Source organism: Haemorhous mexicanus, chromosome 3 (genome assembly GCF_027477595.1).
Source record: "Haemorhous mexicanus isolate bHaeMex1 chromosome 3, bHaeMex1.pri, whole genome shotgun sequence".
Lineage (NCBI taxonomy): Eukaryota > Metazoa > Chordata > Aves > Passeriformes > Fringillidae > Haemorhous > Haemorhous mexicanus.
Genome location: NC_082343.1, coordinates 116,783,223 through 116,798,214, shown reverse-complemented (window position 1 = coordinate 116,798,214; position 14,992 = coordinate 116,783,223). Strand labels below are relative to the sequence as shown.

Genomic DNA, 14,992 nt, shown 5'->3' with positions numbered 1-14,992 from the left:
CCCATGAACCCCATAAATCCCATAAACCCCATAATACCCTATAAAACCCCATAAAACTCCATAAACCCCATAAACCCCATAAAACCCCTTAAAATCCCATAAACCCCATAAACCCCATTACCCCCAAAAGCCCCATAAAACCCCATAAACCCCCATAGACCCCATTAAAACCTATAAAACCCCATAAACCCACATAAAACCGTGTAAACCCCATGAAACACCAAAAACCCCATAAACTCCATAAAATCCCATAAACACTATAAACCCCATTACCCCCATAAACCCCATAAAACCTCATAAACCCCATAAACCCCAAAAACTCCATAAACCCCACAAACCCCATAAAACCTCATAAACCCTGTAACCCAAATAAAACCCCATAAACCCAATAAAATCCCCAAAACCTCCATAAAACCCCAAAACCCCCATAAACTCCATAAAATCCCATAAACCCCATAAAACCCCATTACCCCTTAAAAGCCCCATAAACCCCATAGACCCTATAAACCCTATAAACCCCATAAACCCCATAAAACCCTAAAACCCCATAAACCCCCATAGACCCCATTAAAACCTATAAAACCCCATAAACCACATACAACCCCATAAAACTTCATAACCCCATAAATCCTACAAACCCCCATAAACCCCATAAACCCCATAAAACGCCATAAAACCCACATAAAACCCCATCACCCCCATAATACCCTATAAAAACCTATAAAACTCCATAAACCCCCAAAAACCCCAAAAACCCCATAAACCCCATAAACCCCATACCCCGACCCGGAGAAGAACAAATCCTTTATTTCTCTGGGAAAGATCCCATTCCCGGGATCCGGGCTGGGAGCGGGATTTGGGATGGGTTTGGGGTCAGCCTGTTTGGGATTGTCCCTGGCCCCTTTGGGATGGATTTGGGGTTTTCCATTTGGGATCGTCCCTGGTCCCTTTGGGATGGATTTGGGATCAGCCTCTTTGGGATCGTCCCCAGCCCCTTTGGGATGGATTTGGGGTTTTCCATTTGGGATCGTCCCCGGCCCCTTTGGGATGGATTTGGGGTTTTCCATTTGGGATCGTCCCCGGCCCCTTTGGGATGGGTTTGGGGTCAGCCTTTTTGGGATAGTCCCCGGCCCCTTTGGGATGGATTTGGGGTCAGCCTTTTTGGGATCGTCCCCGGCCCCTTTGGGATGGATTTGGGGTCAGCCTCTTTGGGATCGTCCCCAGCCCCTTTGGGATGGATTTGGGGTTTTCCATTTGGGATCGTCCCCGGCCCCTTTGGGATGGATTTGGGGTTTTCCCCTTTAGGATGGATTTGGGGTTTTCCCCTTTAGGATGGATTTGGGGTTTTCCCCTTTGGGACGGGTTTGGAGTTTTCACCCCAGTGTCTGAGATGGGTTTGGGGTTTCCCTTTGGGATGGATTTGGGATCCCCATTTAGAATGGATTTGGGGTTCCCCTTTAGGATGGAATTGGGGTTTTCCCCTTTGGGATGGATTTGGGGTTCCCCTTTAGGATGGATTTGGGATCCCCTTTAGGATGGATTTGGGGTTTTCCCCTTTATGATGGATTTGGATTTTCCCTATGGGGCGGATTTGGGATTTCCTCTTTGGGATGGATTTGGGGTTCCCCTTTGGGGCGGATTTGGGGTCAGTCCATTATGGGATGGGTTTGGGGTCATTCCGTTATGGGATGGATTTGGGGTCAGTCTGTCCGGCTGGGTCAGTCTGTCTGGGGTCAGTCTGTCCGGCTGGGTCAGTCTGTCCAGGTGGGGTCAGTCTGTCCAGCTGGGTCAGTCTGTCCGGGGGGTCAGTCAGTCTGTCCAGGGGGTCAGTCAGTCTGTCCGGGGGGTCAGTCTGTCTGTCCAGCTGGGTCAGTCTGTCCGGCGGGGTCAGTCTGTCCGGCAGCGCACTCCGGCGTCCTCGGCGTGGCCGCAGTTGGTGCGGCCCCACCCCGAGAAGCTGCAGAGCTCCAGGGACTCCTCGGTGCCCGTGCAGGACACGTCGTCCATCCAGATCTTCCCGGAGCCTGCGGACACACGGACACCGCGGAATTCCGGGGATCACCCAAGGACGGAATTCCAGGGATCCAACAGGGCTGGAATTCCCAGGGTCCCACAGGGCTGGAATTCCTGGGATCCCACAGAGATGGAATTCCGGAGATCCTGCACAGCTGGGGGATCCATGGAATATCCACAGAATATCTAGGGAATGTGCATGGAATCTCCGGGGAACATCCATGGAATATCCATCCAGCCCTGGAGACCCCGGAATGCTCCAGGGCTGGGAGAGCTGGGAATGTGCAGCTGGATCAGGGAAGGATCCAGGGAATCCTTGGAGCCTTTTCCAGAGGGAAAGGAGAGCTGGGATTTGGGCAAGGGCTGGAGGGGCAGGAGCCAGGGAATGGCTTCCAGTGGGAAAGGGGAGCTTGGGACGGTGGGATCTTGGGAAGGAATTCCTGGCTGGGCTGGAATTCCAAGAGAATCCCTGGATCCCTGGCAGTGTCCAAGGGTGGGTTTGGATCACCCTGGGATGGTGGGAAGTGTCCCTGGGATGGGATTGAAGGTCCATGGATCCCATCCCAAACCATTCCGGGATTCTGGGATCAAGGACACTCAGGATCCATCCCCAGGGATTTTTTTATGGAATTCTGGGATGGAAAAGGGAAGGGAGACCCTGCCTGGAGTCCCCAATTCCCAGGGAAGCCCCTGGATCCCAAAATGCCTTCCCAGAGAGGAGTTGGGATGGGGCTGGATCCAACCCCAGGCTGGGAGAGCTGGGAATGGAGGGAATTCCCTGGGAAAGGGGAGCCTGGGATTGTGGGATCCTGGGAAGGAATTTCTGGCTGGGCTGGAATTCCCAGAGAATCCCTGGATCCCTGGCAGTGTCCCGGGAAAGGCTGGATGGATGGATGGACTCTGGAAGGTTCCGGCTGCGCTCCCGGAGCGGCTTTTCCCAGATCCACCAGCTCCGAGAGCCTGGAGAGGCCACTCAAGGAGCTCAAAGGAATTAGGGAATCTCCAGCCTGGGAAGGGATCCCCGGGATCGTTGATCCCACCTGGATCCCCACCCAGATTCCTCCATTCCCAGATCCCCCAAATCCCAGATCCCCTAGATCCAAGATCCCCCAAATCCCAGGGAATATCTTCCAAAGGCTCGTGGGGCTCCAGCAGGGTCCGGAAGGTCCCAGTTTCCCATGGAGCCATTCCCAAATCCCACAGAAGCCATTCCCAATCCCAAGGAGCCATTCCCAATCCTGAATCCCGTTCCCAATCCCAAGAACCTGTTCCCAATCCTGAGGAGCCATTCCAAATCTGGAGGAGCCGTTCCCAATCCCGAATCCCAAATCCTGTTCCCAAATCTCAAGGAGCCATTCCCAATCCCAAGAAGTCATTCCCAATCCTGAATCCCACAGGAGCTGTTCCCAAATCCTGAGGAGCTGTTTCCCCGGATCCCAAGGAGCCATTCCCAATCCCAGGAGCCATTCCCAAATCCTGAGGAGCCATTCCCAATCCCGAGGAGCCGTTCCTGACCCCGAATCCTGTTACTGATCCCAAGGAGCCATTCCCAATCCTGAATCCCATTCCCAAATCCCATGGAACTGTTCCCAATCCCAAATCCTGTTCCCGAATCCCACAGGAGCCGTTCCCAATCCCAAATCCCATTCCCAATCCCATGGAGCTGTTCCCAATCCCAAATCTTGTTCCCAAATCCCCGGAGCCATTCCCCGACATCCCGAGGAGCTGTTCCCAAATCCCACAGGAGCCGTTCCCAATCCCGAAGAGCCAACCTGAATCCCCTTCCCGATCCCGAGAAGCCATTCCTAATCCTGAATCCTGTTCCCAAATCCCACAGGAGCCATTCCCAATCCCGAATCCCATTCCCAAATCCCAAGGAGCCGTTCCCAATCCTGAATCCCATTCCCCACTCTCAAGGAGCCATTCCCGATCCCAAATCCCTTCCCCAGTCCCAAGGAGCTGTTCCCGTTCCTGATCCTGTTCCCGATCCCGTTCCCGTTCCTGTTCCTGTTCCCGCTCCCGTTCCCGTTCCCGATCCTGTTCCCGCTCCTGTTCCCGCTCCCGTTCCCGCTCCCGTTCCCGCTCCCCTTCCCGGTCCCGCTCCCGCTCCCATTCCCGATCCCGATCCCGTTCCCGTTCCTGCTCCCGTTCCCAATCCCATTCCCAATCCAGTTCCCGATCCCGTTCCCGTTCCCATTCCTGTTCTCCCTCCCGTTCCCGTTCCTGCTCCCGTTCCCGTTCCCACTCCCGTTCCCGCTCCCGCTCCCGTTCCCGCTGCCGTTCCCGTTCCCGATCCCGTTCCCGTTCCCATTCCCAATCCTGATCCCATTCCTGTTCCCGCTCCCGTTCCCGATCCCATTCCCGTTCTCGCTCCCATTCCAGCTCCTGATCCCGTTCCCGCTCCCGATCCCATTCCCGTTCCCGCTCCCGTTCCTGATACCGTTCCCGTTCCCGCTCCCGCTCTCGTTCCCGTTCCCGCTCCCGCTCCCGCTCCCGTTCCCGTTCCCGTTCCCGTTCCCGTTCCCGTTCCCGTTCCCGCTCTCGTTCCCGTTCCCGTTCCCGCTCCCGTTCCCGTTCCCGCTCCCGTTCCCGTTCCCGCTCCCGTTCCCGTTCCCCTTCTCGTTCCCGCTCCCGTTCCCGTTCCCGCTCCCGCTCCCGTTCCCGCTCCCGTTCCCGTTCCCGTTCCCGTTCCCGTTCCCGATCCCGCTCCCACCTTGTCCGAAGCGCGCCATGCGGAACACGTCGGCGGCGCCGGGGAAGCCCAGCATGCGGCACGCCACGTCGCCGTCGCGGCCGTCCCAGCCGTCGTCGCAGACGGAGCCCCAGCGGCGCTCGTGGAAGATCTCCAGGCGCCCCTCGTGCGCCCCGGAGCCGTTCACCAGCCGCACCGAGCCCTCGGCCGGGGCTGCGCCACCCCGACACGGCCACGGGGACAGCGGCGTCAGCCACGGCCACGGGGACGGGGACAGCGCCGTCAGCCACGGGCACGGGGACAGCAGCGTCAGCGACGGGCATGGGGACGGGGACAGCGGGATCAGAGACGGGCACGGGGACAGCGGCGTCAGGGACGGGCACAGGGACAGTGGCACCGTCAGGGATGAGCATGGGGGCAGTGGCGTCAGGAATGGGCACGGGGATGGCACCGTCAGGAACGGGCATGGGGACAGCGCCATCAGGGATGGGCATGGGGACGGCGCCGTCAGTGACGGGCACAGGGACGGCGGCGTCAGGGACGGGCACGGGGATGGCACCATCAGGAACGGGCATGGGGACGGAGCCATCAGGGACGGACACGGGGACGGGGACAGCTCTGTCAAGGACGGGCACCAGGATGGTGCCATCAGGGACGGGCACGGGGATGGCACCGTCAGGGATGGGCACTGGGACAGTGGCACCGTCAGGGATGGGCATGGGGATGGCACCATCAGGGACGGGCACGGGGATGGCAGCCAGGGGGATGTCATCCATAGGGACATCAGCCGTGGGGACAGCAGCCATGGGGGCACCAGCCATGGGGACATCCCCAGGGTAGTGACATCATCCATGGTGGAATCATCCACGGTGGAATCATCCATGGCGACATCCCCAGGGACAGTGACATCTCAAAGGGATGCTGATGTCGTACATGGTGACATCATCCAAGCTGACGTCATCCATGGTGGCATCTCCAGGGATGGCGTCCCCAGGCTGGGATGTCCTTGGGGTTTCAGGGGGAATGTCCCCAAGGAATGACATCCCTGGGATTCCATGGGAATGTCCCCAGGCTGGGATGTCCCTGGGATTCCATGGGGAATGTCCCCAGGCTGGGATGTCCCTGGGGTGGCAGGAAGAGCATCCCACGCCTGGAGGACACCTCCGGCATTCCCGACCTCCTCCCTCCGGCATTCCCGGCCCTTTCCCGTCCCCTCCCACCTTCCCCGGCTCTGTCTCCTCCTCGCCCGGGCAGGAGAACCCCGGGATGATTTTCCCAGCATCAGGAATTCCTCTTTCCATCGGGAATTTCCCCTCTCCAGGCTCCCAATTCCCAAAAAATCTCCCCCAAATTCCGCGCCGGGATCTCCGAGGGAAGCGCCCGGCACTCACCGGTGCCACCAGCGGCTCCTCGGTCCCCCTTGTCCCCCTTGTCCCCCTTGGGGCCGCGCTCGCCTGGGAAGAGAGGAGACGGAATTTTGGGGGTTCGCTGACCCCCCCACAGCCCCCAGGAATTCCCAGAAATTCCCAGAAATCCACATCCCTCTTTCATGCCCCTGGACCCCCCAAAATTCCCAGAAATCTCCAGAAATCCCCATAAATCTCCGGAAATCCCCAGAATTTCCCAGAAATTCCCAGAAATCCCCATAAATCTCTGGAAATCCCCAGAATTTCCCAGAAATCCCCAGAAATTCCCATCCCTCTTTGATGCCCCTGGACCCCCAGAAATCCCCATAAATCCCCAGAAATCCCCAGGAAGCCCCAGAAATTCCCACGAAGCCCCAGAAATTCCCAGAAATCCCCACAAATTCCCAGAAATCCCCATCCCTCTTTGATGCCCCTGGACCCCCAGAAATTCCCCAAAAAATCCCCAGAAATCCCCAGAATTTCCCAGAAATCCCCAGAAATATCCGGAAATTCGAAGAAACTCCCAGAAATCCCTCTTTGATGCCCCTGGACCCCCCGAAGTCCCCATAAATCCCCAGAATTTCCCAGAAATTCCTAGAATTTCCCAGAAATCCCCAGAAATCCCCATTCCTCTTTGATGCCCCCTGGACCCCCAGAAATCCCCATAAATCCCCAGAAATTCCCAGGAAGCCCCAGAAATTCCCAGAAATCCCCAGAAATTCCCAGGAATTCCCAGAAATCCCCATCCCTCTTTGATGCCCCCTGGACCCCCAGAAATTCCTATAAATTCCCAGAAATCCCCATAAATCTCCAGAAATTCAAAGAAATTCCCAGAAATCCCCATCCCTCTTTGATGCCCCCTGGACTCCCAAGAAATTCCCCAAAAATTCCCAGAAATCCCCAGAAATCTCCAGAAATTCCCAGGAATTCCCAGAAATCCCCATTCCTCTTTGATGCCCCTGGACCCCCAGAAATTCACAGATCCCAAAAATCCTCCTGGAACGCATCCAGCGGCAGCGGGAAGACGAAGGAGCTCCCGGAATTCCGGACTGCAGATCCCATAAAGGGCCCCAAACCCCCTGGATTTTGGGATGAAATTCCCAGTTTGGGGCTGGAAAACCCCGTTTGGGGCTAAAACCGCCTCATTTGGGGTCAGGGCTGGGCATTCCCCAATCCCTGAGGGAGCACCAGGAAATCATGGAATGGTATCCATGGGAAAGGGCAATGCCAGCGGGTCGGAGCAGGTGGATAAACATTCCTGCCTGCTTGATATCCCGGGAATGATCCCATAACCCGGGAATGATCCCATATCCCAGCCAGGGTTTGATATCCCGGGAATGATCCCATATCCCAGTCAAGGTTTGATATCCCGGGAATGATCCCATATCCCAGCCAGGGTTTGATATCCCGGGAATGATCCCATATCCCAGTCAAGGTTTGATATCCCGGGAATGATCCCATATCCCAGTCAGGGTTCAATATCCCGGGAATGATCCCATATCCCGGGAATGATTCCATATCCCAATCATGGTTCAATATCCCGGGAATGACTCAATATCCCAATCATGGTTCAATATCCCAGGAATGATCCCTTATCCCAGGAAATGATTCAATACTCCAATCATGTTTGATATCCCAGGAATGATCCCATATCCCAGGAATCATTCCATATCCCAATCATGGTTCAGTATCCTGGGAGTGATTCCACATCCCAGGAATGATTCCCTATCCCAGTCATGGTTCAATATCCTGGGAATGATTCCATATCCCAATTACAGTTCAATATCCTGGGAATGATTCCATATTCCAATTACAGTTCAATATCCTGGGAATGATTCCATATTCCAATCATGGTTCAGTATCCCAGGAATGATTCAATATCCCAATCATGGTTCAATATCCCGGGAGTGATTCCCTATCCCAGTCAGGGTTTGATATCCCAGGAATGATTCCCTATCCCAACCATGATTTGATATCCTGGGAATGATTCCATATCCCAATCACGGTTCAATATCCCAGGAATTATTCCCTATCCCTATCATGGTTTAATATCCCGGGAATTATTCCATATCCTGGGAAATTATTCAATATTCCAATCATGGTTTGATATCCCGGGAATGATTCCATATCCCAATCACAGTTCAATATCCCGGGAATGATTCCCTATCCCAATCACAGTTCGATATCCCAGGAATGATTCCATATCCCGGGAATGATTCCCTATCCCAATCACGGTTCGATATCCCAGGAATGATTCCATGTCCCAGGAATGATTCCCTATCCCAATCACAGTTCGATATCCCGGGAATGATTCCCTATCCCAATCACGGTTCGATATCCAAGGAATGATTCCATATCCCAGGAATGATTCCCTATCCCAATCACAGTTCGATATCCAAGGAATGATTCCCTATCCCAATCACAGTTCGATATCCCAGGAATGATTCCATATCCCAGGAATGATTCCCTATCCCAATCACAGTTCGATATCCCGTTAGTGACCTCCCTAACGATCTCGGTCATTCCTTGGCTCTCCCGGAGCACCTCCTCCCCCATTCCCAGCTTTTCCAGGCCCTGATTTGCTGATCCCGGCTGGGCCAGGCCTGGCCCCATCCCACGGGAAGGCTCCGGGATGCTCCGGCCTCCAGGAACAACAAACAACACCCGAAAATCCGGGAGGAAGGAAAACACGGGCTGGGAAACGATCCCAAAAAGGCAGAGCCGGGCAGGAAATTCCTGCCCTTTCCCGGGGAGGCTGCGGGAGAGCGGGATTGGTCCCGCGGGCTGTGTGGGATGGGGGAAAGGGACGGAGCTGATGGGATCCAGATGGAAAATCCCGGGAATGGGGCCAGGGATGCAGCTCCTGCCTTGGGATGGGGTCGGGATGCTGGAGCAGCCCCTGCTGCTCCTCGCATCCAGAAATCGGGATTGGGAAGGGACAGTTCCGGGTTTGGCGGGTTCGTCCCCAAAGTGGGGCGGGGGAGAGGGTGGAGGGATCCCGGGAATTCTGGGGTTCTGGGATCCAGGGCACTCAGGATCCATCCCGAGGGATTTTTATGGGATTTGGGGATGGAAAAGGGAAGGGAGACCCTGCCTGGAGTCCCAAGATTCCAAGTAATCCCCTGGATCCCGAAATTCCTTCTCCAGGAGGAGTCGGGATGGGGCTGGATGCAACGGCAGGCTGGGAGATTTGGGAATGTGCAGCTGGATCAGGGAAGGATGCAGGGAATCCTTGGAGCCTTTTGCAGAGGGAAAGGAGAGCTGGGATTTGGGCAAGGGCTGGAGGGGCAGGAGCCAGGGAATGGCTTCCCGTGGGAAAGGGGAGCTTGGGATGGTGGGATTTTGGGAAGGGATTCCTGGCTGGGCTGGAATTCCCAGAGAATCCATGGCAGTGTCCAAGGGTGGGTTTGGATCACCCTGGGATCATGGGAAGAGGAAGAGGATTCCCATTCCAAATTCCCAATTTGTCCCAGTTTCCGTCACCGCCCCTAGAGCAGGAGCAATCCCGGAATCCTGGAATGGTTTGGGTGGGAAGGGACCCTCAATCCCATCCCATTCCAACCCTGACACCTCCCGCTATTCCCAGGCTGCTCCAGCTTTTCCTGGGACACTCCCAGGGATCCAGGGGCAGCCACCGCTTCCCTCTCTCCTTCCTTCCCCCTTTTTTCCCATCTCTCCCCTCTTCCCAGGAATTTTCTGGTGGGAATAACTCGGTGACCTCAGCTCCTGAGGTGCTGGGGCTGGAGATGATCCCAAAACCGGGATCCAATTCCCTGAGAGCCTGGAGGGAGCCTCGGGGCTGGGACAGAGGCCAGGAATCTGGGAGAAGCCTCTCCCGCTCCGTCCTGCCCGGTGCCCTCCCCCAGCATGCCACCATCAAAGCATTCCGGGCCGTTTTCCCGTCTTTTTTTTGGGATTGAGCACAAAATGGAGGCCCAGACACAGTGACAGAGAGCCTCAGCTCCTCCCACGCATCCGCAGGGATGGATGGATCCCAAAATCTTGGGAAAAGCCCCAGGAGAATCCACCAATCCCAGTTTTTCTGGCTAGAATCAGGTTCTGCCTCCAGGAATGTTCCCAAAAAACTCCGCCCTGGGGATGTTCCGGAAGGAATCTTCTCTTATCCCCCTGAATTTATCCCTAAATTCTCATCCCAGCTTGGATTTTTCCCGCTCTTTCCTCCTGAGTGTATTCCCTGCACCACCTTTTCCATGGAAAAGTGGGGAGGGTGGACCCCTCCTCGCTTCCCAGGATGATTTTTCCCATTTGGAAGTGAGGAAAAAAATCCTCCCCTGGGGTCATTTTGAGGAAAAATCCATGGGAAACGGGAAAATGCCAACGAGGAAAAGGACTCGGGGATCTGCCAGGCCGGAGCCGCTCCAGGAGAAGTTTAAACCTGGAATTTTCCATGAGGAGGCTCCTGCACACCTAAACCCCCCATCCCAGGATTCCTGGGATGCAATGCCAGAGGAACCGAGGGCTCCTGTGCTCGGCAGGAATTCCTTGGAGAAGTCCTGCAGAAATCCGGGGTTTAAGGCAAAGCCTGGCTTTGGATCCGTGCCCGGGCCCGGGTCTGTTTCCCATAAATTCCAGAGAATCCCATAAACTGCCCGAGCGCTGCCAGAGGGGCTGGAATTCCATAGGAAAAGGGGTCGGACGAACCCCTGGATCCGACATTCCCGATCTCCGGGGGGAGGGAGGTGGATGGGAGATGGATTTTTGGTGGGGGGGGACACATTGGGGTGACCCCATCCATGTGGGATCCCTGGGATGGGGACGGGATCCAGGAACAGCTTTGGGGTTTTCATGGAATTGCTGAGGTTGGAAAAACCCTCAGAGACCATCGAGGAGCAGGGGCGGAGCCCCAATTCCCGAGGTGATCCAGATCCGTGGGAATGTGGCTCTCGGAGATGTGGATCAGGGGTGGGAATGGTTGGACTCAGAGAACTTTCCCAGCCTCAACAATTCCATGATTCCTTGGCCAGCAGATCCGGCATCGGGCTGGCGAATCCCAACCCAACCAGCCGGGAATTTTTGGGATCTGCATTTAAGGAGCTCTCGGCATGAGCCAGTGAGAAAACCCCGACATTCCTGGTGCTCCGGGGGTGTATCCAGGGGTTCTCCAACCTCCTGGAGCAACCTGGGATAGTGGAAGGGCGTGGAATTCGAGGATCTTTGAGGTCCCTTCCCACCCAATCCTAATTCCAGTCCCAATCCTAATACCAATCCCAGTCCCAATTTCAATCCCAATTCCAAACCCAATTCTAATCCCAGTCCCAATCCTGATCCCAATCCCAGTCCCAGTCCCAATCCCAATCCCAATCGCAATTCCAGTCCCAATTCCAAACCCAGTCCCAATCCCAATCCCAGTCCCAATCCCAATCCCAGTCCCGATCCCAATCCCAGTCCCAATCCCCTCCAGGTTTCTTTCCCTACAATTCCCAGCTCTTCCCGGGGCGTTTTCCCTTCCTGCCTCCCCAGCAGGAATTTTGAGGCACAAAGGGCATTTTTGGGGTTTTCAATCCTGCTTTTGGTTCACGCTGGGAATTTCCCATCCCAGGTGTCCAGGGACAGCCGTGTCCCGCTAAATCCCCACTTCCTGCTCCCACAGTTTTCCCGGGAAGATGGGAAAGGACAGCTGGCCAGGAACGCCCCAGAAAACACCAGGAGATCATTCCCAAATCCCTGCTGGAGCCAGGCATGGGAGTACAGCCTGGGAAGTCCCCACAGAGCCCCACGGAATGGGAGGACATCCCAAATCCATCCGTTCCCCCCGCGGTGGAGCGGGAATTGTTGGGATTCCCGTTCCTCCAGGAGATCCGGGTGCTTCCCGAGCCAGAGGATTCCCTGTTCTCCCTTCCAGGGTTCTGCCCCTCATCCCGGGATCTCCAGAGCCCGTCTGATCCCGGATTCCCGCCGGGATCCGCCGCCGTACCTTTGAATCCGCGCATTCCCGCGGGGCCGCGCGGGCCCAGCTCTCCCGGGTCGCCCTTCAGTCCGTGCGGGCCGGGCGGTCCCCGCTCCCCGGGAAGGCCTGGAATGAGGACCCGGACACAAAATGAGCCGGTTCCGGCAGAATTCCACAATCCCGATGTGCCAGGGAACACCAGAGAGTCTGGCCCATCCTTCTCCTGTGCTTCCCTGGGATCCAGGATGGATTTATCTGGGTGCTAAGGAATTCCAGAGCATCCTTAGGCTGGGATGGAGCCAGCCTAAACTGGGCTCCAAAGCTGGAGATCAAGGAAGGAAAACCAGGATCCATCCCGAGGAATTGGGATGTGTCCCCTGGGAGCCCCAGGTCTGCGGGATCCCTGTTGTCCAAGGGGTTGGATGTTTGTTGGAGAAGGAGGCGGATGGAACCCCCTGAACCCCCGGGAGGTGGGAATTGCGCTGGAGTTTGGGAATTCCTTCACAGGGGACACATCCGAACCTCGGAGGTGATCTCCATCCATGTGGGACCTGGACCAGGATCTGGGCCTGGACCCAGATCTGGATCTGCTCCTGGTCCTGGACCTGGATCTGCTCCTGGTCCTGGTCCTAAACCTGGATCTGCTCCTGGTCCTGGACCTGGATCTGCTCCTGGTCCTGGTCCCGGGCCTGGACCTGGATCTAGATCTACTCCTGGACCTGGACCTGGACTTGGATCTGGATCTGCTCCTGGACCTGGTCCTGGACCTGGACCTTGATCTGGACCTTGGCCTGGACCTGGACCTGCTTCTCATCCTGGTCCTGGACCTGGGCCTAGACCCAGATCTGGATCTGCTCCTGGGCCTGGACCCAGATCTGGATCTGGATCTGCTCCTGGTCCTGGACCTAGACCTGGACCTGGACCTGGATCTGGATCTGCTCCTGGTCCTGACTCTGGAACTGGATTTTAACCTGAACCTGGATCTGGATCTGTTCGTGATCCTGGTCCTGGAACTGGATCCAGTCCTGATCTTGGACCTTGACCTGGATCCAGCTGTGGATCTGGTCCTGGACCTGATCCTGGTCCTGAAACTGGACCTGGACCTGGACCTGGGTCTGCATCTGGACTTGGATCTGGACCTGGATCCAGCTGTGGATCTGATCCTGGATCTGGGTCTGGGACCTGAAACTGGACCTGGACCTGGATCTGCAATCTGGACTTGGGTCTGGACCTGGATCTGCATCTGGTCTTGGACCCCAGCCAGGACCTGGGCCTGGATCCAGGTCTGGCTCCGGGGTGGAGGGAGGGACCCTGTGCTGGAGACGGGATCTGCCGGGACCTTGGGATGATCCCACGGGATCGATCCAGCTGGGACTCATCTCGAGCCTGAGCTGAGCTCGGATCCAAAGCTCCGCCAGGATTTAAGCCTGGCTCTGTCCATGTGGAGAGAGCCCTGGATTCCCCAGGCACCGCTGCCCCCGCCCTTCCTTTTCCAAACTTAGTCACGATTTTCCTCTGGTTTGTGAGGAAAAAAATCCTCCAGGAGGAATTCCAGCCCCAGCTCCAGCGGGGATTATCCCCAGCTCCGATCTTTCCCTGCTGTGTCCATCCCCAGGAGGGATCAGGACCTGGATTTCTGCGGGGCAGGGACAGGAGGGTGGATTTTCTATGGAAAAGGGGATTTTCCATGGAAAAGGGGATTTTCCTGGGATACACCTGAACCCGACCTTCTCAGATCCAAAGGTTGGTGCCTGCATCCCAAAAAACTCCTGGAAAAGACCTAAAAATCCTGGCCCTCCCCGCAACTCTTCCTGAAGGTGAACCCTCCTGGGATTGCTTTGTTTTTCTGTTTGAGGAAGAAAAAAAAATGGGGGAAAAAAGGGAAAACCGAGGAAAAGAGCCAATATAATTCCGAGGGTTGTTACACCCAAGAAAAACAGCCACGAGTCCGTCAGTTCCAGAAATTCCAGCTGGAGGGAGAAGGAACACGGGCAGCTGGAGGGGCTGGCTGAGGGAGATCGGATTTCCAGGCTGGCTCTGCCTCGCTGGGCTGGGCCTGGGAAGGAGCGATCCCAAAATCCCAGGGTTTGAGCCCAAAGCAGTCCCAGCAAGGTCGTGGTGCCTCAGAATCCTTGGAGCAGAGGATTCCAGGCATGGATCTGGAGCTGGAGCTAGATCTGGGTCTGGATCTGGGTCTCAGTCTTGATCTGGGTCTGGGTCTGGGTCTGGATCTGGATCTGGGTCTGGATCTGGATCTGGGTCTGGGTCTAGATCTTAATATGGGTCTGGGTTTGGATCTGGGTCTGGGTCTGGATCTCAATCTGGGTCTGGGGCTGGATCTGGTTCTGGGTCTGGATCTCAATCTGGGTCTGGCTCTGGCTCTGGACCTGGACCTGGGTCTAGATCTTAATATGGGTCTGGGTTTGGATCTGGGTCTGGATTTGGGTCTCAGTCTCAATCTGGCTCTGGGTCTGGTTCTGGGTCTGGTTCTGAGTCTGGGTCTGGATCTGGATCTGGGTCTGGGTTTGGACCTGGACCTGGCTCTGGATCTGGGTCTAGATCTTAATATGGGTCTGGGTTTGGATCTGGGTTTGGATCTGGATTTGGGTCTGGCTCTGGATCTGGGTCTGGTTCTGGGTCTGGGTTTGGACCTGGCTCTGGATCTGGGTCTAGATCTTAATATGGGTCTGGGTTTGGATCTGGGTCTGGATTTGGGTCTCAATCTCAATCTGGGTCTGGCTCTGGGTCTGGGTCTGGATCTGGGTCTGAGTGTGGGTCTGGACCCAGACCTGGATCTGGGTCTGGAGCTGGACCCGGACCTGCCTCTGACATCCAGAGCTCTGTGGGATGGGTTTGGAGCAGGGGATAACAGGGATTGGTCTGGACCTGGTCCTGGATATGGACCTAGACCTGGATCCAGATCCAAATCCGAATCTGGTTTTGGATGGGGATCTGGACCTGAATCTGAACCTG

At 56.0% G+C, this 14,992-nt stretch overlaps 1 protein-coding gene across 3 annotated transcripts in view; it reads right to left on the bottom strand.

Moving 5' to 3' along the window:
• Positions 1–1,771: 1,771 nt before the first annotated feature.
• Positions 1,772–14,992, bottom strand: part of SCARA5 (scavenger receptor class A member 5) — a 28,388-nt gene continuing 15,167 nt past the window's right edge. For 2 of the 3 annotated variants that reach the window (XM_059843145.1, XM_059843146.1), the window contains exons 6-9: positions 12,047–12,145; positions 6,097–6,159; positions 4,727–4,918; positions 1,772–2,024 (exon numbers count right to left, since the gene is read on the bottom strand). In XM_059843145.1, coding sequence (XP_059699128.1) covers positions 1,888–2,024; positions 4,727–4,918; positions 6,097–6,159; positions 12,047–12,145 — 491 coding nt within the window. In that variant the 3' untranslated portion in view covers positions 1,772–1,887. The remainder of the gene's footprint in view (positions 2,025–4,726; positions 4,919–6,096; positions 6,160–12,046; positions 12,146–14,992) is intronic. The other variant, XM_059843144.1, reaches the window with a different exon arrangement.